Source organism: Nestor notabilis, unplaced genomic scaffold, assembly GCF_000696875.1.
Source record: "Nestor notabilis isolate BGI_N333 unplaced genomic scaffold, ASM69687v1 scaffold21239, whole genome shotgun sequence".
NCBI lineage: Eukaryota > Metazoa > Chordata > Aves > Psittaciformes > Psittacidae > Nestor > Nestor notabilis.
This window is the reverse complement of record NW_009943585.1, coordinates 38,079-65,302: the sequence shown is the minus strand read 5'-3', so window position 1 is coordinate 65,302 and position 27,224 is coordinate 38,079. Positions and strand designations below refer to the sequence as shown.

The 27,224-nt window shown below is 36.0% G+C and overlaps 1 protein-coding gene across 1 annotated transcript in view; it reads left to right on the top strand.

The window, feature by feature from the left end:
- LRBA (LPS-responsive vesicle trafficking, beach and anchor containing) overlaps positions 1–27,224 on the top strand; it is a gene marked incomplete at its 3' end in the record, with an annotated part of 135,119 nt that overhangs the window by 86,362 nt on the left and 21,533 nt on the right. The window contains exons 30-33 of the mRNA XM_010022008.1: positions 9,160–9,293; positions 16,975–17,053; positions 17,290–17,423; positions 19,514–19,575. Of these exons, the coding sequence (XP_010020310.1) occupies positions 9,160–9,293; positions 16,975–17,053; positions 17,290–17,423; positions 19,514–19,575 (409 nt within the window). The remainder of the gene's footprint in view (positions 1–9,159; positions 9,294–16,974; positions 17,054–17,289; positions 17,424–19,513; positions 19,576–27,224) is intronic.

Below are 27,224 nucleotides of genomic sequence, written 5' to 3'. Positions count from 1 at the left end.
ATTCCTGCTTCTAGAAAAGCCTTAGTCATATCCAGGAATCCTGCAGTGGATCTGTTACCATACCAGTATCTGATCCTCTGCTTATTCCTGAACTAATTCTGGCTCTGATGTCTTTGCAGTGTATGGCTGCCTTCATCATAGTAGCAAACTCAGCTGACTCAAGAAGGGAGTGCAGCTCTCCCAGGAGGATGGATGCAGCTGTCACAGCATGTGTTCAGAACTCAGGTTGCCATATCGCTACTTGGGGAAGAGGTGGTGTGGGTTGCCTGTCTAGATTAGACACAGATGGTGTAAACTAGCATTTAGCCCCCTTGCTCTTGTCTCAAAGTAAGTACTGTGTTTTGCCTGTGATGCTAAACAGGAGGACTTGTTTTGGCAGCGGTAGGAGGATGGAGGCAGAGGGGGAAAATTGGGAAAAGAGGGACACTGTATTAAGAATTCGTTGCGCCTCTGTCCCTGCTGCTTCCTAAGTCCTTTTAGCACTTCCCCATTGAGGCTTCTCATTGGTTTTTACAGCAAGTGGGCAGTTGATGTGAAATAGCATAATGGTTTAGTCTGTGACTGATGTTTTTCCTCAGGAAATTCTTACTGTCCATTGCGGAGTGGTAGAGGTTTGAACCACAAAATAGCATTTGTCTGGAGATCTGGTGCAGAAGTACATGTTGCATTTAGGAATTATTTTTTAGCTATTGCTAAAACTTAAGGTTTGTGCTGCTTGTGCAAATCTGATTTGGGTCGGTGTAAAGCAGGTTAACTAGGCAGGACGTCATTTGGCGCTTGCATTCCTCATATCTGACATAGGTAGATTACGCCTACAGAACCTTATCAGAGGAAAGTCCGATTTAATTTGATAACATGTACATCAGTGAAGTACTGGGCATTGGCAGCAGCCCTTCAGTCACTTGCACTTCTGTGTTCTTTTTTCTGTCTAGTTACAAAGTCACTCGAATAACAAAAAACATCATTTAATTTCAATGTGTTCTGTAAAGCAAGTCACTGAGAAGTTGAACCACTTGCTGTTTTGCTCTTCTACTTTTCTAGTGCTGCACTGTCCTGGATGGACTCTTCTCTCCTTTTGCCATAACTCTTAACATTCTCTCACTTAACCTTGAGGCATAATTGCTATGTTAGTATACTGAAAAGAAGCCAGTCTGCTAAAGGAATATATGCAGAGGAAAGAAAGAGGTGTGTGGATTGAAGCAATAGACAGCACTGTGCTTGTAAATGGAAGAGCAGAGGGCAAGGGACATTGTACTGATTTATGTAGCTATGTGGACTGTCCACAGTGGTAACTTGTGGGTATTAGTTTCTTGTGACTTTTTGTGTTTGGTGGGTGGGGCTAAATATGTGAGGAAATGGTCATGAACTAGTATAAAAATATTTTGTTCTTCAGCAGTTGCATGTGACCTTGGTGTGTCAGTGGCTCTGTGTTTCTAGGTGGCTTAATTTTTCGTTTGCTTGCTTTTGTGGGTATTGCCAGGTAGACAAAAGTGTACTTACTGATGTAGAAGTCCTACCTCTACTCAATTATCATCGAGTAGTGACATGCATAATCCTGTATCTCTGGTAAATACATTGATATATGATGAGGCATGTTGCTAACTAGCAACAAATCAATCAAAAAGACAAAATAACTATGTATATGAAATATTTCTATTTAAAATTATATATATAGGCAGGAAAGATTTATGACCACTTGAAGGTGACTGTGTCTTTATATTGTGTGATTCTGCTTAAAGTACAAGTTTATGCTGTGAAATGACACATAGTAGCAACAGTGGCAAGGAATTGTAAAAGGGAAAGAAAAACATTTATAAGAAACTGTAACAGTTGGAAATAGTAGTGCCTATCTCTGAAGTAGACAAAAATACTAAGAAAAGTTTGGAAAAACAGGCTTTTAGGATGCTCTCATTTTCTGTGTCTGCTTTACATTTAATATATCGTTTAATGGCAAACACAAGTTCTGTGAGTTAACTTCTCCCCTCTCCCCCTCCCCCGATTTTAAAGACACTTTGTTAAAAGTTGCTTCCATGTAGTAGTTTACTGGAGAGGTATCTCTGGGAATTTCAAAGCATCTCTCTGATCCTGCATTTATCTCAGGAATGCTGTGTCAGAAATCAAAACTCTCCTCATATCTTAAGGATTATCAACTTCCCAGCCATAGCTGGAGAGTATACAGTAACAGCTATGTGAGTGAAACCTTACTGAAAGGCTGCCAGGTTGCAAGCCTTTGCAAACAGCTAGGTGTATGTGTTCATTCCCATGCCAAAAATCTTCCCCTTATCTTATGTGAAGATACAATCTTGTGATTAGTGGGTGCCAGGGGTTTATCATGATAAAGTTCAAGACTTGCATTGGCTTTTTCCCAAGATCCATAGGGACATGAATTAATGTTCCAATTTCAGTGTGTCCAAAAGCAGCAGTTCTCTTACTTAGTAGTAATCTTGTAGAAGGGGTGGGGGAGAAGGAGGAGAGGATGCTAATGCAAGCAAATTTAAATGAAACAGAAATAAAAATAACCAAAGTTTAGGATAAAAAAAGAGGAGGCATTTCTCTTCAGTTAGTCTAATAGGGCCCATAAACTATCACTTGCCATTTGTACTGTGCAGTTTAAAATCGTGGTCTCTCCTGGCTTCTAATGCTCTTTGTGGAAACATTCAATAGTCATGTTATTATAGGAAGCTGATGCTGAGGGTTCAGAGGAATATAGGCTCTTAAATCATGGTCTTATACTTTAGAGCTTAAATCTGTAGCTATGCTATAACTTACAGAAGATATATATTAGTAAACTAGTTCATCTTTTTGGGGCATTGTCTATAAGCTGCTTAGTTTGCCTCAGCCTATGTTTATGCATTTGTCAGTCAGTGGCTTGCATGTGCCTTTGAAATGGTTGTTGTTGGTATTTCAGTTAAATTTAATCAAAGTCCTTTGGTTTTTTTGTGTGTGGAATTCATACATTTTAGGCTTCATTGATTTGGTCCTTATGTAAAAAGGATAAACTCAGTGTTGACAAGATTAAGTCTGCCAAGTACAGGTAGAGAAAGAATATGCAAGTAGGGGATCTGTGGATCAAGGCATATGTGCTGTGATGAGAAGCGCAGCTCTTTTGGCACAGCAACTATTAACATTCTGCAGGCACTGAAGAGGAAAAACATTTGAAGTCTTCTCTGATTTTAATGTTCTCTTACAAAATTGGTTGTATTCTTTATATCATATATTTTCTCTTGCTCCCGTCTCTTCCCTCACACCCCTGTTCTCTTGTGGTTTTGAGTGTCTCTTATTCTTCCTTGGCTATTTCAAGGAGGACATAAATGAATGGGTATTAGCTATAGAAGCAGAGCCCATGGAAGGACACTGCCATGGCAAGCTTCTTTCTTAGTTCACAAAGTAGAGGTAAAAATAAGTCGCTCACCCTCCTTTCTAGTCTTTTTCTCATTAAATGGGAGCCCTGCAGTGGGCATCATTCCGGTAGCCTGGAACAAGACTGATTTCTTTTGGGTTTGACCTAAAACATTATCCTGTAGGGATTTTCAAACAAATTGTCACCTGTGTTGCTGTTCAGTTCTAAAAAATGGAATGCTGGGAATTAAATCTGTATAAATTCATGTATGTCAAGAGGAATTAGAGCTCATGTAAGTATTTTTAAATAATAGTGAGATCATCAGTTTGGCCTGGCCCTGTTGTATTAGGAATATTTGACTAGCACCCAAGGAAAATTTGTAACTTGAAATATATTTAAAATTAATTGCAGGCTTGCCAACTTCAAAGAAAAAAAAAGAGGTACTCAAAATTTAGGAGATATTTATAGATATTTTGTATCTTTATATTGTAACAGAAGAATCAGTGCTCTGAAACCAAGAAAGCGCTCAATAAGTAAATCCTCATAGAATTTGGCAGAATAGATGATTATTGCATAAGCCTTTGTGATGGAAGTCAGTGTTCAGCTCAATGGTCTGTGCTCATTCAGCAGTGAATAATTGTCTGCCACACGCTTCAGCATAATTGGGACTAATAACACACTGACCTTCTAGCTAAGATGTATTTATGGTGGCTAGTTTGCGCTATGTCTGACCTGCGTTATCAGTTCACGTGCTGTAAATTCCTACCTTAAACCTTAAATATTTGATTTTAAATTAAAAAAGGCACGACATCTGAGGCAGTCATGTAAATGAGGCAACTAAACTATCATTTTTACCATAGTGCTTGAGGTCTGCTTGAAATGCACCTTAAGAATACCTTTTTGTGCCTTTTTCTTTATTTTTTTTACTCCTGTATCTGAAAATTATGATAGTGGATGTAATAATATTGAAATGTAGCCCGAAAGTATAGAGTTAATTGAAATGGTGTGATGTGAATGTTGAGTAAAATGTATTGACAGCTTTCTTCCATGTGACATGTCTCTACCCATGTGTGAGTTTGCTTAATGTTCATTGTTATTTCTGATAAAATTAATGCATGATAAATGATGTTTTTAAGAATATATAATTCTGTAGGTCTGAGGAAATATAATATAAGGACACTTATTGATGAATATTTTCACATGTGTAGCATATGTAAGAAATGCTTATCAGTTTAGGTACAAAAAAGGACTGTTATCTGTGTACTCTTTAAAAGCAAGTGCCCTGTTGCTGGAGAGAAGTTGGAGCACATTAATTTTTAAGACACTTCTCTGACAAATTTACCTGATTTACTAATGTGCTAAACACTCCATGCTTTCCACATAGTTTATTTACTAGAATATTTAAGCTTGATTTTTTTCTACTCGCTCATTCATTCTTTCTGTGAGTTGCATTCATTTTACTTATGCTAGCATTTAATAATCTTTCGAAAGAAGAATGCGAAGAACATTGATGGTCAATGGCAAGTATTTCTGTTTGCAACAGAAAGTTGCGTTTCCACCTAAATGTTCAGAGAAAATACCATATTACTTCACAAAGAAGGAAAAATGTAGGAATTTCAGAATATAAATAAATAAACATGACCAATGTTTGTGTTTCAAATACCTTAATTTGCTTTCCAGTATGTGGCAAATATGAATCTGTATGTGATTGCTGAGCCATACTTTCATACGGCCTTGAAGAAGGCCTGGAAGTGGGAGCTCCTAAAACACGTCCTGCAACTGTAACGTTGGTCCGTTGCACCGTTGAAAGGGCAGACATACATACTAGTAAACATTGCATTACTATTAATGCAGCAGTGTGTAGCTATAAAGTAATCATATTAAGATATTTAAATGTTTTGGTTTGTTGAACTATTTTAAGGATTGTTTGAATCAGAAGGTCATGGCAAGTGACCAGAAGACAGAGAGAAAGTACATTCAGAGTTAAGGGTTTCTTTACATCACGCTTTTGGACAATATCCAGTGTTTCTCTTGGCTGTGTGCTTCAGACTGACAGAGCTGTCAGGAGAAGGAAGTACTGTTTATTTTATTTTTGGCCAGAAAAATCGGAATCATTTCAGTTAACTGTCACAGATCACTGTCTTAAGTTCTGTTCAGAATTAGTCTGAGGCTAGAAAACAGCTTTATAGTGAGTTGTTCAAAGCCTCTGTTTTCTTCCAAGGTTTGTATTTTTCTTAATATGAAGCAGCGATTTCTTCAGCCCCTATACTTTTGCTTTTTTCTGAATAGTTACGGAGCACAGTGGAAATCTTCAGCTGCGTTGCATCGTGAACACTCTGAATCCCTAAGCAAGCTTGTAACAGTAGGGACCAAGATCTGAGATGACCTCTAAATATAGGAATTGTGACAGAATTTAAGAAGTAGATTTTTTCTTATTTTTAATTTCTTTAGCTAAAAGCTAAAACTTTTTTTCCCAGTGGGATATGATAACCTAAATTTCTCAGAAAACTGTGAGAGTCAGTGTCTCTTGCTCAACGCATGTGGTGACTGTGTCTGAAATATATGTGCACACTCATGTGTACTGTTTATAAGGCAGCATACATCCTGTATTTCAAAGTCTGAAACCTGTACATAGTAATTTTATTCCTTGAATCAAATCAAAAGGAATGGTGTTGGGTAATTAAAAAAACAAAAAAAGCCTGCTAACAGCTCTACTTTGCAGCTGTGTGTTAGTGCCATATTCCCGGTGTTAGTAGTCAGAGTATCTTCCTTAAAGTGAATGCCATTGCTAGATCCTGAAAATTATGATGGAAGTGTTAGAATATAATTACTTTTTTATGTACTTCATGGAAAGTAAGTTACTGAAGATGAGAGTAGCAGCTGTACTTACATTCCCAAACTTGTACAGAATTGAAGGTGGGAATGTATACAAAAGATTCTAAAAGGCAAAAGGGACTATTATGGTCATTTACAGTTGGCTCTTTCAGATGTCTAATTCCTTTGCTTGACTGCACCTCTCCTTGGGTAGCTATAGAGAGTCTGGCAACTTGCTGAATCTACTCCCTCAGTGCAACTACACCTAAGCACTCTGAAGGTCAGTAGAAGTTTGCAGGAAGGAATGGTAATATATAGTGTTGTGTGTCATAAACAGCACAGCAAATGGAAAGCTACATTGTCAGCTCACTGTCAGTTACAGATGAGCAGTGTTAAGGTAACAGCTCCATCTGCACACAGGCTTCCCCGTTCCCATGCAGTTCCAGGACTCTTATTTGCCCTGTGGGGAGCTTCTTGTAGTACTAAACATTACTCCTGTTCTAAAATTTCCTCCTGATGCTTCCAGCATGTTCATGTCTTTATTTTCCTATGAAAGGGGGATGTTCTAATATACAACGTTAGTCAAAGTTCAGCTGATTGCATGTATTTTTCTAATGTGTGGGTTCGGCTTGCGCTTTATGACTTAAATACTACCTGTAGTTCCTGGGGCTCTAAACAGAGTCAGAGGGTAGGCTCAGTAGCATTCATAGGCATTCAGAGGACACAGCCATTCTGATTTGATGTTCTTAGAGAATTCTGACTGACTTTAAGCCCTAGAAATAGAAAATTTCTCTAGAAGAGAAATTGTTTTTACCTTCAAGGTAATTTAGTGTGTTCCAGTTTAAAATTAATTGTATGAATGATATGTTTTGAACAGACATTACCTATATCCACACTATTACCATCTATACGTGTGCCAAAATTTGTCAGTGAATATTCTCGCATATCACCTTACAACCAATAAAATTGTGTGTGTATTAGTTAGCAGCAAATGGATAATTGTTTCTGTAACTTAGTGGGTGTGTAAAGAAATATTTCCAGCTAATGCACTGCGATCTGAGAGTCCTCATGAATAGACACATATTTGTAATACGTCTGCATGTTTTGGGTTTAATATTATTGGTATTTCTTGAATTGGAAACCTCTACAGTAGAATAACTTAAAATCTGTAAAGGAACACACCTGGGCTTCAGTGCTGAGTGTTGGAGAAATATTCTAAAGTTATAGAATCAAAGAGCAGAATCATAGAACAGTTTAGTTTGTGTTGGAAGGACCCTTCAAAGGTCATCTAGTCCAACCTCCCTGCAATGAGCAGAGATATCTTCAACTAAGATCAGGTTGCCCAAAATCACACCCAGCCTTGCCTTAATATGTGTGGGTTCATCTTGTGCTCAGTAAATTTGTATTACTTTCCCAGTCCCTTTCAGGTACTTGAATGTGTGTTACAGAATAGTAGTATTAACAGTTTCTAGACAGTGAATGTCACAGAATCTTGAGTGAGAGATCTCTTTATACCTGGGTGATGCAAAATTAATTCGTAAAGTGGCTATAATTTATAAGACAGCCTAAATATATGATTTTATTTATTTTATTTTTTTTTAGTTCATTGTTCATGTTTCAGGGAAACCGACATGTACATATGAGCAAAACTCATGGTTTAGGCACAATATCTTGACTTGGGGCTCAGGTGTTGTTGCTTCTATGCTTTTTAGTGTATAGTTAACATTAGCAGTCACCCTTATAATGATATGACACATACTGCCTCCAAGTATGGTGCCTGCCTACTCCTGCCATTAAGGAGGGTTGATTTAATCAGTAACATGGTCTAGCTTCTGTGACATCCTTTGGACTGAAGAAGGGAGTCCAATAGAGTCCTTTTTTCCCATTCTAGAAAGAGCTATTTTAGAAATATTTGTAGAATTTCTTTGGTTGCTATTACTACACCTGAATTTGGGTAAAATTTCTAAGTTATTTTATTTAGAAAATGAATACTTTAAAGCTATTAAGGGAATACTTTCAGTGTGTAGTTATATTACTGTCAACAAAAGATGCGATTAAATAAATTGAATGTTGAAGACTTTCGGCTTACGGTTAACACCAGGTAATTAAAAGTAAGCGCTGCTGTGGGAGTGCATTATATATCAGCTGTACTCGTTACCTCATTAGCTGGGTTTTTGCATGTTTATGGAGCTAACTTGCAATTAAAAATGCCTTTAATGTATGCTTAACAAGGCCTTTTAGGTATTTGGAATAAAGTACTACAATTTAATTGAAATTGGTATAGTGTAAATAGATGTCTTAGTAACATGTGAGATAAATCTCCATGCCTAACTTGTCACTTTGCATCTTTTCCTCTTGTGTAATCTTTAATGCTTACTATAAGGCCTGGCATTTAACTTGTATGAAAGATGGAGTTTCTCTCTTCAGTTCCAAAGAATGTTTTGATTTGTTGTATAAGTAAAACTTGATTTACAAGATATACTCAAATTCATGCCTTAACCATACTTTTAAGATGTGCGAATGTTTGTGCATATGGTTATGTGTTAGGATATTTTTAGCTATAGTACATCCTTCTTCACTTAGTCTTCTGTTCTGCATTAGATACTGTCAAGGCATCTTTCAATGTTGATAATTTATCTTGGTGTTTTCATTTTGAATGCTGTGATATCTTTTGTAAAATTGTTGTCTGAAGTTTAAAACCAAATCCTAGGGAAACTAAGGTAAAAAGTAAAACCTACTTGCAGGTCACTTCTGTTGATCTTCTAACTGTGTGCTCATTTGTCAGGGGTTTTCTGGATAAGACATTAAAGTGTACCATTAAAGCTAAACAAGGGTGAAGTGTCGTTTAGGTTGAGGTAGATTGCCAAAGATGATGCAAAAAGAAAACAGAAGGAGCAGTACTTTTGCAGGACATAGAAGTGGATGTGATACATGTGTAAACAAGGATCGTGGTGTGTGAACCTTCATACAGTATTATTTACTAACCTTTATTTGTCTTCACCTAGGAGTGTTGTAGTACCATCGAAGAAATCAACCATTTCCTCATCTACAGCAGCTATGAGTATTCCTACAAATGCTGTCAGTGTGGTTTCTTCTTTAGATTCAGCCCAAGCCCCGGATTTGTCAGGAGAATCTCCTGGTGAGTAAGGGGAAATTAAACAACTTAAATCCCAAGCCTCCGTCTCTTGCTTCTCCCTTCCTCACCATCACTCTGAATACAAATGAACAAGTTTTTATTATGTGGTTTTGTTACGTGTTATGTGAAGGTGAGATGTTTTTTAGTATTTATTTGTATCTCCAAACACTGTAAGGCAAGAACAATTGTTTTTCAGACCTAAAGTCACTAGTTTCCTTCTGTTGTAATACTAGTTAGTGTGTGTATACATATGACCAGTCTGTGTATGAGTCTCACTTATACTAAGAATGTTGATACTTACTACTGATTGTGTTTTCTTAGGGAAAAATGTGACAATAATCTGGAAAAAGGGCTTTTGATACTTATTTATTTATTTAACTGCTGGAGTGTCCTAAATTATCAAATCAAACAAAAGGGCCTTTGAGACCTCTGTACCCTGCATACTAGTTCGTATCTTTGCCACAGCAGCTTACAGGACTGCATTTGATATCTGTGTCTCTAACAAAGGCCAGTATCAGATACTTTGCCAGAAAATAGATATGACTCTAGGTTAAACTGGACCTGTAGACGTTATATGGGTTCATGAGTATAAAAATTCATATTTTTTTGTATTTTCTAGAGCTTATCCCCAGATAATTTTATTATTCCTGGTTTTGATGCTATAGCTACACAAATGTAAAAAAAAAATCTGTTTCAAAATAAAAAAAACCAAAGCCAACCCCCAACAAACAACAGTAGTGTTGTATTTAAAAAAAAAAAAAAAGGTTGACCTTTTTTGGGGTTCTCCTTTTGCCTTCATCTAGAAGAAGAAATGTAAGCGAGCAACATTTGTCAATTTCAGGATTTCTCACAGTTTGTAAAAGAGGTATATTATATTAACTTATATTTCATGTAAATACGGTATATTTGAAAGACTACTTTTTGTTACACATTTTTTTTGTTGTGTAAAATAAAAGCTTATTTATAAGTTTTAGGGTATTTTTCCAAGGATATATGTGTTAGTACTAAGTAGGACTGAAAATTATATACAAGTGTTTCCAATAGCTTTAGCCTTAGGTCAGATTCAGTGTTGATGTTGAACTAATTGCTTTGGACAGTTTTTTCAGTGGGGACAAAATTGAGTAGGTTGTTTATAAGCAAGTGGTTCTTTGAATCCTCAGTCTCTCTGGTTGTTCTGTATGAGATAAATGATGTTTAACCTTATATGCTGTGTCAAAGACATGCTTTTCTACTTAGCCATGTTTAAGTCACAAGGCTGTGTAGAATCTTATAATTGTTTGTGCCCATGAAGTTTAACATAAGACTTAGAATTGATTTCTAGAAAATTTGAAATCAAAGAAATCTCAGTCTATGCCTGATTATTGGTGTTTCTTTTTGATGCTTGAGTGTCTTGCTTCCTGTGTTTATAAACTTACATCCAAATTGCAAAGACTGAGGGGGAAAAAATGTAACCTATTTTCATGTCCTCTAGTACCTGTGTGTCTGGAAGATACTTGTTGCCATCTTCAACTGCCCATTGCATTTCTTGGGAAAATCAAAAAGTTTTTGTTCCTGCCAGGGTAAAGGAAAAGAAAAGTTATTGAAATCTAGTGTGTTCTTATTCTTTGCAAAAGGGAGAAATGTCACTGAAAATGCAGGAGGTAGCACTGTACTAGCCCAGAAGTAATGCTGGGACTAGGAAAATTAGCTGTGTTGTAAAATGCCATAATTTTTTGGGGAAGATTGGCTTTGGGCAGCTAATCTGTTTTAAAAATACAAAAACCTTGCCTACATTGAAATGGTTTAAAATAATTGCTAATTTGTTAACTTCTCGCTGATTTACCCAGGTTAGATTTGGCTTAAATATTAAATTTCTGAAGTCAGTATTCAATTGCTTTTAATAGAAACAAAAGAGATGAACACTGATTTTCAGATTTAGTCAATCTTTTAAGAACTTATAGATGAAAAAATAAGTGCTCCTGTGCCTGTAGAATGTGTAAGAAATCCAGACAATAAACAATACTGTTATAGTTTGGAACTGTGTGGCTTCCAGCATGTCTGGGATTTTTGGCAAAAATTGAGCATGTAATCTGAACTGATATGCATAAAAAGAAACTAATCAGGATTAAAAATAGTAGACATGTTTAGACTGGCAATCTAATTAATTAAAAGAAAAAGTAAAGGAATAAATGAAATCATCCCTTAAACAGATTAAAACATGAGACTCTTTTTTTTTTTTTTTTTTTTTTCCTGGTAAAATAATGGCACGAAAACAAAATTTTTACAGTATTGGAATAGTTTACCCTTAAGTTGCTCAAGAAATTGCACACATTTAAGTTTGAAATAGGTCTGTATGAGGCCTTTTTTATTTGAGGATGCAAGTAGCAATAAGTGAGCTGATAAAAACCAAAATATAATATATATAAGGTCAAGGTAGGATCTGTGTTGAAATATTCATCAGTCTATGTGGTTCCAGATGCCTCCATGGCCATTTGCGTTTGCCCGGAATTCATCAACCCCCTTCCCAATATTTTTTCCTGAAGTTTGCATCTTGTCTATAGCTCAAAGTCTGTGAGTATCTCAGATATTTGACCCTTAAGATTGTCCTAGGCTCATGTCAAGTGGATGTGACATGTCCTGGCCTACCAAATAGAAAGTGTTGACAAGTTGGAAAGATAACCATCTGAGCTCACTCTGTTCCTCCGATACTTTGAAAGAGGGTGAAAACATATTTTGGCCTAAGCCAGCCTGGCCTTTTCACAGGAGAAGTTTTTTCACCTTTCTTCATTCAAACTGCTGGGTATTTCATAGAACCACAAGACTTGTGAATACAAATGTGCCCCTTGTGGTCTAAACTTGCCTACCAGCATGTTCCTCATGGCTGATATTTGGGTTGTTGGTCTGCTGGAACTGCATCTTGGGATGAATGGAGAAATTTAAACCCCTTCGTGGCCCATGTTGAGTCAATCACTGTCACAATACTCTCTTAACAGAGGGCGGTATTGAGCAAAAGAGCATATTTACTAATAATAATCTGAGGAGGAGGAATTTAATTGTTTGTTCCTTGGATGGGCTCATAGGCTGAATGTGAGATTTGAGGTAGAGATTTTACACATGCTGTGTCCTGGAAGGGCTATTAGAAAGGCAGAACTAATGTTTGGATAGGCAGGACTTGGCAGAGTTGTCTGAGCTGTTATTAATATGCTAGCAGAATACTTGTACTTTTGTCACTTAGTTTTCCTTTGAAATAATTAATCAATTACAGTTCTAATGTTTTGAAGTGGTGTGAACTGTTTTGAGCTGTTTTGCAGTTTGCATTCCCATTGTTTCTCTGATGCTCTGAGTTTCTCTTTTTATGTACTTGAAGGATATCACGTGTTTTATTAGTGCTTCGCTCTAAAGAATGCAATTTTGAGGTTTCACTAGTCAGTCTGCAAATGTTTGTTCAATATAATTTTTATATAAAGAGGGAGTATGAGAAGCCTGTAGGAAGCAGTAGTGAATTGCATCGTGTCTTTCCCATCAATCTGAGTGTAGGAAACACTGAGAAGTTCTACTATATTTCTGTTGCCTGCTTTTTCCTCCTCTTACTGGAAGTTCTTTGAGCTTCACTTGCTTTGCCTGTGAGCCACACAGAGTTGCCAGCAGGATTTTTGCTTCTCCTGAGCAGAGACATGGGCTGTTCCCCAAAATGTGAACTTATAGACAAAGGCCATGTGAAAGGCTGAGGTGAAAAAGAAGGTGGGTGCTTGGAGGAAACTCGGGGATAAGTACTAACAGAAGATAAAAAAGCTGTGACTCTTGAGTTCTAGTCGTACATGTAGGCAAATGTAAATTTTCTTCCACAGTTGGCTTGTTTTGCAAAGAATCGTATTTGTGGATTTTTTATGCATATATGAAAATAACCTTGGTGTCTTGTAATAAAATAAATTGGTGGGAGACAAGCTAAAGTGAGAAAAATGAATGTCAGGTGAGTTACTATCAGTGCAGAAGGTAGTTCAAGAAATTCATTGGATTATAGTAACTATTTCAAAGAGAATTCCACATTTACAGTGACAGTAGTTGAAGGCTTGTTACCAAAGCAGAATGACACTTTTAAAAATCTTAAATGCCAATGATATGGAATGGAAGTGGTTTAATACTGTTTCAGTATAAAAACTGTTTTAAAGCAACTTGTCTTTAGAGAAGTTTTCACCATTGTTTTGTGAAATCTGTTTTGGTTTAACCTACAGATCTGTTTATGTAACAGATCCCTTATATTAGCTTGTAAAACCTTTCATTGTAGTCTTGCATTGTACACTTCCAGCCCTGGAGTGTATTTTTGAATGAGCTCATTATTTTATTAGATATTCCTTTCTTAAAGGGCATCAGTATAAATATGTGTGGCAGGTCTGTTGTGCAAAATTGAGGTATGATTATTTAATTCAACTCAATTCTCTTTTCTTTAACCTTATCTCCACCCTCCCAAAGTATACCATGCACTGCTTGTGTATTGCCAAGCGTATTTTGTATATTCAAAAGCATAAGGATCTTGCACAAGTTGTTTCTTTAACGTATTTGTTGCTAGAGACATTATTTGTTTGGACCCTTGGGGACCTTGAATAAACAATAAGGTTTCACTGTAAGGGTGCTAGACAGATGATCTATTTGCATTTTCTTTTATGTTCTTGCAAATGTCTGTAAAACTGTCAGTTTGAAGGAGCCAGTTTATCAGTGAGAGGATAAGGGAGAGATAAGTCAGTTTAGTTCCACATGTTTGAAGTAGCTACTGCGCTTACCCAAATGTATGTCATGGATGAAAATATGCTACTGAAGTATTTTCTTTTGTTTTACTAAAGGCAGAAAACATAGTAGAAAAGCCACTTTTGAGTTAAAGTAAAAAAAAAAAAAGTACTTTCATGAAACAAAGTTTGAATGCAGAAATCATGCTTAATTCTGTCTAAAAAAAACCAACAAACCCAAACCCTGAAATTCTCAGCTGTGATAAATCTGAGATTCACCCCTTTTAGTGAAGTATATCTGAGTTTGGAATGTGGCTTTAGGTGTTGAGAAGCATGAAGAAATTCAGGCCATAAATATCCTTACATAATCTTCAAAAACAACATCAGCTTATGTAGGTGACTGCCTTATACTGTTGTCAAATCCAGATTATCAGTGCTTTTTCTCTCATGTCTATATTTAAAAGTAGATTTTAACTTAGAACTTTGTAGTGTTTTACATTTCTGCTTAATCTGTTTTGCACAATTTGTTCTGATTTCTGGAGGAAAAAAATCATGTCCTATCTGTGTTGTCAGTGATTCCTGTACCTTCCACTCTAACCATTTTTACTAGTGCCATTGTGTGCAGAAAGAGAAAACCAAACAAAAAACCCAACCGATTCCACAAAATAAAACTAACAATGAAACCCCCAAGTTACACCAAAACAAAACCAAAGACTGTAGCTGTTAAGTATCCCACAAACAACTGGAGTCTTTGGGACCACTGAATCATGCATCTCATTGCTTTTATTTTTCTTTACAGGAGGCTCTGTTCTCATTTTCAGCACATTGTTTGTTCGACTGCTCTTCCTTTGGGAATATCCCGAATACTTTTTGGTGGTTTGACTGTGTAAAACTAGATATTAAAGAAATGGAAATATACCCATGAAAATATTTTAAATATTTACAGAATCTAGCCATCACCATTGAAATTTTCAGAAATATGTCTTTAATTTGCCTTTACTAGATAAATTATTTAGGAAACCATGCCCAGAAGGAAGATTCAGATTCCACTTTGCTTTCAGCTAACGCTTAGTCCCCTCTTTCTTGTCCTCCATTTTGTCTGGCCCACTCCAAATTTCTTCCTGACCTCCTCATCCTATACAAAAGTAAAACTAGGAGCTTCATATTGGATTTATGAAAAGCATAAGCAAATCACATTAACAAATGTTTTTCCTACCTATAAAGAAAGAAAATGAGCAAAACTTTTCAGCATTTTGATGCATTAGTTTATTTGTTTCTATACTGCCTTTGAAGCAAGATTAGAGAAAAGCATCTTCCCCAAATATAGGAAAGAAAACCCTGCACAGCAAAACAAGATCACAAACCCTCAACACTTTTGGGAGAAGCTCTGTGTGCCAGTGCTTTGGAGCAGAAGTTTGAAATTTGACAGGAGAAATAAAATTAGTATCTCAGGGATTTGTCTTCGCCATCTTTTTACAAATCTATTCAACTTCAGTCTAGTAGAACGCTTTGAAAAGTTGCCATTGACACATTTTAGTAGACACTTCTGAGATCTTAGCAGCTTATTTCCACACAGGTGGCATTTAACTGAGCTCACTCCGGTGTAGGTGAGATGTTCAGGAATTTTTCTATAGCTATAGTTCTGAGAAGGGTCATGTCTTTGCTAAGGTAGATGTCAGAACTGAAATGATTAAAGCCTTTTCTTTCGTGCTTTTTTCTTTTCATTTTCTTTTCATTTCTCTTTTTTCTTTTTTTTTTTTTTTTTTTAATTTTTTTTTTTTCTCCTTACCCCCTTTCCAGCAGAAAAACAATCTGAAACCAGCGAGGTGAGAGGAAAGAGAATAGGACAGGGTCTAAGGCTGGAAAGAGATAGGATTGCAGATGGACTAAAAGCAGTCATGCTCCTGGGAAATGCACAGAAATCTGTCTGCTAAGATTCATTCCTCTCTACAGTTTGGAATGCAAGGCAAGATTTGTGAGTCACCATTCCTATCCTGGCAGCAAGTATCTGTAAAATCTCTGGCTGTCTTGCTTACCCCCTCTTCATCATTGCTAATACCAATCCATACTGCAGTATGGAAGTTGTATTTCTCTTTACATACTGAACAGCAGAATTCAGTATTTACAGATTCCTACTCTGTTGATGAAAGCCATGAAGTGTCAATTTGACATAATTTCCCTTTTTTTTTTCCTTTTTCTTTTTTTAAGTGTAGGGTACATAAATGACCCAGTCTTCCCTATCAACCTTTGAATAATTGATGTGGCAAAGTTAATAACTCATAAATGAGGTTATACCACTGCCATCATGCTAATGATGCTGGCAGTGCGGTGGAGAATTTTATCATAGCTGTCTTTGTCAGAGTCCCAGTGTTGCAAAATTTTAAGCCAGGTTGTTGAAAATACCCACTCATTTTGTATTCTGCTTCATTTTGACACAAATATGTTTTAATTTTACACAAATTGTGTGAGCACTTCCAGTAACCAAAAGAGATGCTTTAAAATGTTACCACTTAGCTATATAGTAGTATATATTAGTTATATTAGTATTAGTGTATATTAGTACCTTACAAGAGTATTAAGGGTGTAAGACATTATTTATATTCACTGCTTAAGGTAGTAAGTGTTCTTAAATTTGTTCAGAGGGACTCAAGGCCTATAAGGCCAGAAGGGATCACTGCAGTCTAGTCTAACTTGCTTCACAAAGCAAACTGCAATGCTTCCTTGAATAACTTTCTGCTTGAGCTAGAGCAAAATGTAGAAAGTTTGCCCATAGCATACCTGGTAAAGATGAATGTAAGTAAATAGGAGTTACAGCAAAAGAAGTTTGAGATACAAAGAGGTGAAAGGGTTTACGTAGTCTTCACACACACATGAAAACTATGGTTTCTCAGATATTGAGCTCTAGGCTTTAGTTTCTGGTCGAGTTGTCTAACCTCTTGCATGTTTTCTTATGCAATTAATTCATTTATTACTTTTTCTTGTAGGAAAGGGATCATCTAATTCAAAATTACCATCAGTCCCTACGGTTTCTTCAGTGCCTGAGGATTCTGCTTCAAATATGAGGTAACCTCTTCATTTGAACATCTGAACAGCTGTGCTGTGGCTCACATTTTTGATACTACATCTTCTGGTTTTGCATCTCTTAAGAATGTCATTTTGCTGATGTTAAATACCTAATGTAGGATTATGGATTCCTTCATATGCATGTATATTACTTAAACATTGCCACAAACTATACTCCTTTGTACAAAATTTCAGCAACTTCCTTTTTTTGTTAATCACATGTATCTCTCTACTAGTATTACAGACAGGCTTGAACATGCTTTGGAAAAAGCTGCCCCACTTCTGAGAGAGATTTTTGTGGATTTTGCTCCCTTTCTTTCTCGGACTCTTTTGGGCAGCCATGGGCAGGAGTTGCTGATAGAAGGTACAAGTAAGTTTCCATTTTAAAGAAGTTTTTTTGATGTGTGCTTTGGTTTATATTGGAGACCCAACATAATTTATGCTTTAGAAGCTTTCTTTCTGCCTTCTGACATGGTGCTTTTTGCTGGATTTCACTGCCTCCCCTTCCTTCTGTCTTTAATTGTTGTTGTCTCCTCATTTTTGCCATCTCTGCCACCTCTTTGCCTCCATCTTATCTCACAGTTTTCCTATATCTCATTATGTGGGACCAACTGTTGTCTCTTCCTTAGTTCTCCAGCTCTTCCAGGGAATCATCCCATAGAAGCTGGTGTATGAAATGTGTTTGCAAAACATGGTGTCAGGATCAACACTTCAACACAAAGTATAGAGTATAGTTTAGAAAGCTAAGTACAAAGTCCTGACAGTTTTACTGTGCCACTGCAACAGAAGGCTTCTTGGGAACTATGTCAGCAGAGCATGTTGTGTTGTATCTCTCGTATGTGAATTTGCTTCTGTCTTTCTGGTTTCTAATTGGAAGGCAGTCATACAGGTAGGAGACTACATTGTCAGTATTGAGTAGAATTCTCTGGTATTTCTGCGAAGGTGAAGATTCAGGTGCAAAACCAAAGATGGCTCTTTCTGGTGTTGGCTTAAAATGATTGAGCTTGAGATGATTGAATTTTCTTTCTCCTGGTAGGTTTCTCTCTTTAAAAATGCGGCTCAGTTCTGCAATGCAAACATTAATGGCCTCAGTTTAAAAAATCATTTTTATTGGAACACTGAATTTAGCAGTAAACATCAGCTTTCCATTTTCTCACAATTTGCTTGTATCATATAAATCGCTTTGTCTACTGATTTTTAGAGTGAAAATTGTGAGTTTTTTCCAGTTGAAGCAGTGATTTAAATTAGGACCTGAGCTTGTTGCAGCTTCCAGTAATGAGCAGTCCTGTGTCAGCAGCTCATGGTTACTTAACTTGAGCTGATCGGTTGCACATCAAACTGTATTTGCACTAACAGATCTAGTTACTTCCTGGGCAGTTAAAGCTGTTTTTTAAAAAACATTTTTGAAACTACTTATTTTATGGCTTAGGACAGACATCCTGTATGTAGTGCTGAATACAGTTAATGTTATCAGAAACACAAGTAGATAGCAAACACTAGTAAACATTTTACTGAACACTGCTGATAACAAAATTGAGACTTCATTAAACTTCACTAGAATGAAAGTTTTTTAGTTTAGGAATTTAGCTTGCCTACATTTTGGAGTAGGAAGAGGTGGCAGAAAGAATTATGTGAATTGTCTTCTGTAAGACTGAAAAAGATGGGATTCTACTTTTGATTATATATGTGGACGTTGCTTTAACTGACAAACATTTTAATGGTAGCTGCCTTGTGAACAAATTTATTTCATTAATTTAAAAATAACAGGAAAGTGATTTTTCTCAAAGCTTTATTTGATAGGGAAGACAAAAATAAACACATGAAACCAATTTTGGGACCTAAATCCCAGATATAGACAAACGTAAAACAAAATGCAAATACAAATAGTAGTAGTAGTCAAATTAGTTTATAAACAATCAAGAATATATAATAGGTTACTGCTTGCACTTCTGCTAAGGTTTAGTGTGGGGTTAAGGGTCAAAGTACTAATAAGAGTGTTTGGGATGTCTGCTGCCATGAAACAAAATGGAAACTTGATTGATAGCTGGGGGCTGAAAGGAGAACACGCAATGGAGAAAGCAAAGGTCATAAAGCCATTTCCCTTCTCTGCATATATAATGACCCAATCCTTCAAAAAATAGCAAAATGTAGATACAGTGGATTAATATAACATATGTTAACCACACTTCTGATCATTTTGACATACAAACATTTATGAAACTGAATAATGGAGGTAATGTATTATTATTAGCTGCATCTTTAGATGCAAGGCATGGAATTTATGATCTTCCTTTTACATGCATACTTATAAAGTACAAAATTAAACTGGAAGTGGTATGAGAAATGCAGCTTTCTTTTTGTTGTCAAAATGCTTCTATTCTATTGCACTTCAGAACAGTTGTGTTAACGTCTAGTGCCATGTAAGCGTGCTTTTATGTATGCCATTTTTTCCTTTTGTAGGTCTTGTGTGCATGAAATCTAGCAGTTCAGTTGTGGAGCTGGTGATGCTTCTTTGCTCTCAGGTGAGGTTTAATTAACAATGTTGTCTAAAAGTGCTGCCTTTGAGCACACTGGAAATTACAATTAAAATTTTACTTTAAATTTGACTTCAAATTTAAGGTTATGTGCAAGGCCTTTTGATTAAAATACCCCCAACTTCTTAGTAATTGTGTCTAGAAAATCAGAGAGAGAAGATATTAAGGGTTTTACCCTTAGTAAGGTGTTGCCTTACTATTGAGATCTATATAACCCCAATGGCTGTGTTCATAAGTAATTCCATGCTGCCATTTATGTAAAATAAAGTAGGACCAATAAAATATTAAGGTTAAAGAAGCAGATTGATTTCTGCATCTTGGCATGCTGAATCCTCTGAGATGAACAGAATTTTTCCTTTTGTGTAAGACTGATAAATACTTTTGAAACCCTGTCATTCTTAATTGATTTGACAAGTACTAAGAATTTGAGAAAAAAATAAGAAAGCAACCCTGGTTGTCAGCAGTTTGGGGCATTCTGCATTCCTAAAGGCAGGGTGATTTTAGATGTTTAGGAACCTGAGAATTGTCTGTTCCTGTGGTTAGAAAAGCGCCAAAGCCTAAGGAAGATTCTTAAAATCTTGGTATATTAATTGCTTTTTGGGTTTCTTGCTTTCTTTTTTCGTAATTAAATGGAAGACTATTTTTATTGAGCCTTTCTTTTGGTGTCTTAAAAATGATACCTTTCTAGTAGTAAATTCCCCTACTTAAAACTTTAAAATAGCCTTTTTTAATGGGAATGGTATTGGTCTAGAGGTCAAGGGTTCTGACCCATTTCAAAACCTTTGACCTTCATTTACAACCCTTATGGTTTGCTTGCCTGACGAATAAGGATAATGCAAAATTAATGTTTCTTCACATCGATTTATTCGTTTTAGTGCCTATATTGCCAAATTTATTTAGAGTGTGCTGATAGACATTTCATGAATACAAATGAAAGAATCATAGAAGGTGTGAAAAATCGATAGTCTACATTGTCAATAAAGTGTAATAAGAACAATTACTTCTGGAGATTACACCTAATAGATTTTACAATGAACTAGTGAAGAGTAGTTATGTTTTCTAGTGAGCTTGTTATTAATGAAAGTTTCTAGAACTTTGTTCATCTAGTTTTCTGTCTTCCTCAGAAAATATAGTATATTTTTACCCTGAAAGGAATTTAATATTCCTTATGGAACTTTTGGTATTTAGTGATGGTTTTTTTACATATGGCAACACTGGAAGTGGACATTGTTCATGACTTCTAGAATACGAACTTGCTGATGACTTAAATTAGGAAAGAATCCTCACTAACAAGAGATTCATATACAAATTTTGCTGTTCCTTTGTTAATGTGTTAGAGTAAAAATAACCTGAGTATTAAGTATGTGCCTGACAGCTTGGTATTACCATTTAAAAAATTAATTTTCGTTATCCATGTTGCTTGTATCAATAATTAGTGGTTGACCTTTCTTTCTTTTTGGTAAAGTAATCTAATCTTTTTTTAAAATCATGTTGTGCTCTGTACTGTACGTCACTTGTTTGGTTTTGGGAAGTGGAAAGGATAAGGAATAAATGACGTGCTCTAATGCATCTATTTGTCATATGTGTCACAATGCCACTTAATGCTAATCTAATCAAATTGAGGCTATCGTGATTGCTTAGCAGTGCTCGTTGCAGGGGCTGAGGTTGTTCTTTGTGAAACAGTAGAAATAAACCAATAAAGTCACAAAGACCTCGAAGTCTTTTTAAAGTTACATAGCAGCTGTAATTTTTTGGCAGAATATGAAAAATGATGTGAGAAACGAATCTAAAATTAGCTCCAGATGTATACAGATTGTTCTGGGGTGATAATTACATTTTTCACTTTGAATTTTCCTAATTCAAAGAGGTCAGCATGGCAATCACAAAAGTGATTTATTTTGTTAAGAAGTGAACTGTCTTTTTGCTACATGAAAGCTAGAGAGATATGAAATTGAATTTCAAGCCGACGTTTTACAGATACTAGGGAGGAGATGGGGTTGAGCTTGATTGATTTTTTTTCTTTTTCCCTTTTTTCTTCTTCCCCCCTCCCTTTTCCCCCTCACTCCCCAAGATAGGGTGGGAAATGAAGTGATATCCTTTTGCTAAAATTTTAATTAATTTTTAAGAGGAGATGGAGAGGATGAAGTGCCAAAGATCAAAAGATCAGGTCAAAAACTAGTTTTTAATCACATAAATAATGTGGCATAGTCACAAAGTAAGTATCTGCAAATTTGATTTAAAACTTCACAAATTTGTCAGGCACCATTTTATGAAATTGAAAGATTGCCCTGATTAATAACTTCGTTGGATTTTATGATAACCTCTTTCTCAGAATTTGTTTTAAATATTGTATATGTGATGTGAGCACTTGGATTGTTTTCCTGAAACATCTGAAATTTTCCTTATGTTTATTTAGATTTGTGGCTGGAATATGTTTTTTTCTTTACCAGAAGTGCAAAATGGAACAGTAATGTCTCACAACTACTTTTTCATAAAATGGTGTCAGTAAAGCTCTTTCCCAGGTCAAGTGATTTAAAAAAAATGCAAAAGACAACATTCTGTGCAACTGTTTGTGACACCTGGTTAATTTCTTCTCTCCTTTAAAGCTTATGTATTTAGGCATATGGAAAAAGACTAAAGGTTTTGTGTTTTAGTTTTGTGTTTACATATTTATATATTGTGTAATGTTTAAACCAAGGTAAAAGGAGAAACAGGTGGTTTGAGATACAGACAAAAGGCTTTTTCTAAGACAAAACCAGTTGTGGTTTTTGATAGACACGCAACATTTTGAGACATCGCTCTGTGTGTATACTTACATTTATATAAATCTATCAAAACATAAAGAAATCTTTCATTTAATATTACTGCAAAGTGTTCCCGCTTATTTGACGTTAATATCGTTTTTGAAAGAATAGACGTTGCATTCAAGGCCACTTTATAAAAGCGTTGTGTTGCTCATCCTAATTCAGTCTGACACACATTCCAATAACACTACCTCCCTTCTAGGGTTTAAAACTAAATTTATGGCTGAGCATTGTGAAGTGCATCATTTAAAAATGGTTTCAACCCAAAACATCTAATAAATAAATAATGTGTATGGCTACTCAGTAGCAGACTTTCCAGACTAGAAATCATTCCATCGGATACTCAACAGTCCACTATCGGAGAGGGCTGTCAGATAAATCTTATAGTAGCTGCATTCATGTCCTGTAAATCACATGTTATTGTCTGAGCCTTCTGCCAGGTCATCTATTCTTTTCCCATTTATCAGAAATGCATACAGTACAGTGAACCTAGAAGCACCATCCTGTCTGGCCTGGCATCCTGTTGGGGTAATTAAACCAGCCAGAAGAGAGAAGTCCTTTGTCTATTACCCCTTTAAATGAGTGACGTCAGGGTGTTAGAGGTGTTCATATGCTATTGTGAGACAAGGCTTCTGTGTGGAGAAACTGAGATATCACCCCTGAATAAAGCATTTTCATCTAAAAGGGCTCTCTCTCTATCCCTGAAATGCAAAGGGGCATGTATGAGTTGAGTGCATGTTTATCCATAAAGCAAATATGCTACTGTGCTTCCTTTCGTTTGTCAGGTGTTTCCTTGAAACACATGACTAAGTGGGAAATACTATCATCTTCCCTACTCTCTCATGAAGGTATAAAAACATTTATCCCTTGCTCACATACATGAAGCATTTGGCCAAGGTGAAAAGATACAAAAATAGGTGAAATAGGTGAAATAGGTTCCATAATTTTCTTTGATGCCTTTGAATTTACAGAGTTTGCAACACTTGAAAAATGTTCCTTTGTGTAGTAAATCAACTGAATTGTCAGTGGAATATGTGTAAGAGAACTAATTAGGCTGTTCTCATCAGATCCATCTTTGACTTAAGAGCTTTTTTTTTCTACTGCACCTAAATTTTCTAGACCATGAGATAAACTTACACTAACTGACTTCAGTACTATTCAGCTCTTGTATAATTTTCTACAGTTGGTGGAATGCCACTCACTTTTTTCAAGAGTTTGCAGTTAAAAATTAATGAATACTGCAACAACTTTTCTGACACCACCCCACCCCCCCCACCTCACATACACTAGTTCAAGGTATAAAAGCTTCTTGGTTCCTTCGTTTTCTGCCCCCTCTTGTTTCAGTGGGTTTTACGGCACATTCTTGATAGCTGATGGCATACTTCAAACCAAGACCAGTGTTTTAATATGTTTAATTTCTAGGTATTTTATCTTCTAGAAATATTAATGTGATTTATTGCAATATAATTACGTAGCTGTAGTTGTTAGATTTATGTAGGACCTTCATAAATAATATCTTTCATGGGGAGATGGAAGAGGGAAGCATAAACTCTGATACTCCAGATTTTTTTTCTTTTCATGATAACATCTGTTCATATGGCCCAGTGAAATATGATTACAGTTGAATATGTCATGTGTTGTGCTGATAGTTTTTGCAGTTATTTTGTGGAGATAAAAGCATGATCCAAGGCAGTGCATGCGCATCTTAAAAATACAGTAGAGGCTGGTTACTAGCAGTAAAGACAAAAAAATTACACTGTGAAAGTTGGTTTTACTGCCTACGTAGGCAAACATTTTTTTTCTTGTCTAAATCAACTCACCAAGCCAATTACCACTGTTTAAATGGTGAAATGTTTGCAAAAGGTCTTTCTTTAGCATGTTCTTCATTGTATGTGCTACTAAATCCCTTTGCTAACAGATTCTGTTGCTCATAAAGAAGTCAGTATTCATCTTTCGCATGGGCTGTATCTTAGTTGCATCATATCTCTTACTCCGATGAGGATTCTTAGTTATTTAAACAATATCAACATGGGCCATACAGTCATGCACCATGTACAAACAATATGGTAGCGTAATTCCCCTCAGGAAGAGCAATAAGATGGTTGTTAAAATTATGATTTTTCAGCAGATTTTTTTTGCACACACCCACCTTCCCCCCCTCCACCTGAGTACTTAAATGTTTGTAAAATGCAGTAGGATCATCAGGCTTTTTTGAGTATCCTGTGCTCAGGAAAAAGCTTTGTAACAAAGATCTAAATTCATTATCTCGGGAATGGAGTCCTGCAGCGTGTTCTAAGATGTGGTAAGCCTTTGAATTACTTGGAGATTTTAGTTGACGTAGAAGATGGCTGGTTTTCAGTGCTTGTTACTTGCAGAGAGAACACATTATACTGATGCTGTGTGATCTGCACTGATTCCTAATTTCCTCTTAAGTGCAGTTTGATTTGATGGATAACTACAGTGATCGCTATGAAGTTTTAATTGAATTGGGTATAGGTTGTCTAAAGAGCTATGTCACTATGATATCATGCCAGCTAACTCAACAGAAGCACCAAAACTCTTAACAGTATCCTGGTTTAGATACGAAGAGAAACAATGCTGTTTGCATACTTTCTATGTGCCCCAAGTGTTAGACGATGATCATTTTGATTAAGATAGTATTTTTTCATCTAATCCCTTTGTGTTCTAAGAGCTGAAAATAATTTGAAATGGGATCTAATAATCCTTTAGATCTGTGATCTAAATAATGTATACATTTTGGTGCAGAGGACGGATTTTATAGGGATTTTGTAAGGTGCCATATGAATTTCTACCAATTTTAATACATGTTCTAATTTTCTTTTAAAAGCCATTTTTCAGGAGTTGAAAGTTTTTCTTTTTCTACAGTGTGAACTTGTGGTAATAGGATCTTTGTTTTTACCAAAAATGAATGTGGCTGTATTTGAGTTTCAAAAAAACCCCCAAACCATAAATATTTCAGTAGTAGATGGCTTTTGTGATAAAATGATTAGAAACATAACTTTATTAGGCAAATGAAAATGATTTAGATCTTAACAAATAACTTCCCAAAGTCTAAATTGTTATATTTGGGGGAAGATATTGCATAGATCATGCCTGTGTTTGCCTTGTATTGCTAGCTTTCTGTGCACTGTTATGAAGTATTCAGTGTTTCTAGTTTAGTATGAAGACATTGTATTGAGATACACAGAACACTTGGCCTGCAGGTGTGCCAGAGACTTCTTAATGTACTTTTTTTCCCCGTTGTGCTCTTTTGAAGAACTTTGAAGTTTGGAAGAATATCTGCCAGCCAACTTTTTGTAGAGATGAGGTGGCTGTTGAAGGAACTGAGAGTATTCAAGATTGTTTAACTCTGCTATGGATTATTTAGAATCTGTAGCTAGGCATATTAATAATTCCATGTAAATCTTAACATTTAAAAACATGGGATTGCTAAGCATGTTATTAATTGTTATGCAGGCAGTAGTAGGAATACTCCTAGTGCAATTTCATAACAAATATTACATGGCTTTTGTAGCTCTTACACAAAATAGGAGGTTCTTATCCTATTCTTATTTAAGATGCAATTGGATGGAAAGTAGTTGAGAAATCTCTGTTGAGCTTTATTTATAGTGCTGCTTCGGGATATTTTCAGTGAACCAATTTTGCATGACAAAATATTTCCTCTTCAAAAATTCCCATTATTCTTTTTCCCCTGTAATGTGTATTTTCCTCTATAGTGACTTAGTTTTGGAGGATGGAGACTGTGGTCAAAGTGAGAAAGTAGGTCCCACAGTAGCCAGGGACAATGCTATTTAAGTTCTCTCCTGGGGTAGAAGAGACTTGTTTCAAGTAATGTTTCAGGTAATACTTGTTGTTATCGATAAGTAGAATAATCTATTAAAGGAAAAATTTCAACATATCCTCCCAAAGTAACTAGTAGTCCTGAAGCTTAAGGAAATTTACCAGGCATGTGGAAAGAAATTAAGCTGTCTCAATTTATAAAAGCAACATTGTGATTCATTTGTGTTGTCCTCAATTGCAGTTTCCTTCTTTGGTGGTGATTTATGAAGTTCTCTTTTGTAAGGTCTTGGGGATAAAGTTTAGGGCTTCTGCATTCTCCTGCATTGCAAGGCACTTGATAACAACACAGGGTGCTGGCTGGCTGGTGCTCAGTGGTATTAACTCTGGAGAAAGTAAATGAAAGCTGTTTTGGAAGGTCTGGGATGGCACTGCCTGTGGAATCCAGACTCCTTAAGTGTCGTCCTTTGGTGCTTGGGTATTAGATACTATATTGTCAGTTATTTTCTTTCTAACAAAACAGAAGGTTAAATTATCAAATCTGTTGTCTGGGTCACTTGGATTCTCTGTTATACTTGATATACCTGGGGTTTTTTACACACAGTGTGGCTTCTTTCTTTCCTGAGTGGGAGTTTTGCCTCCATCTCTGACGATCTCCCTTTGGGTGCTCAAAATGTGTATGGACAACTTTCATGCTGGGTATATGCCACTGAGCAGAGTACTTGGGATAATTACAGATGGATTACTTTGTGCTATGGATATTTTGCTGCTTGCTTCATTGGACTATGTTGTATGTTCTAAGTGTTTGAAACTGGAGAACAGTTTGGTAGATAACTAAAGTGCAATTCAGATAAGACTGAAATAAATGGAAACAGCTGGGAAAACCTTTCCTTTGAATCAGAGTATGTTGAAATGATATTTTAAATTAAATATTTTTTTCTCTTTGACTTAAGCAGTATATAGATTTTGACTCTCCATACCTAGATTATTGTAATACATCCTGTGTGAAACTTCAGGGTAATATAAAATTTGTCT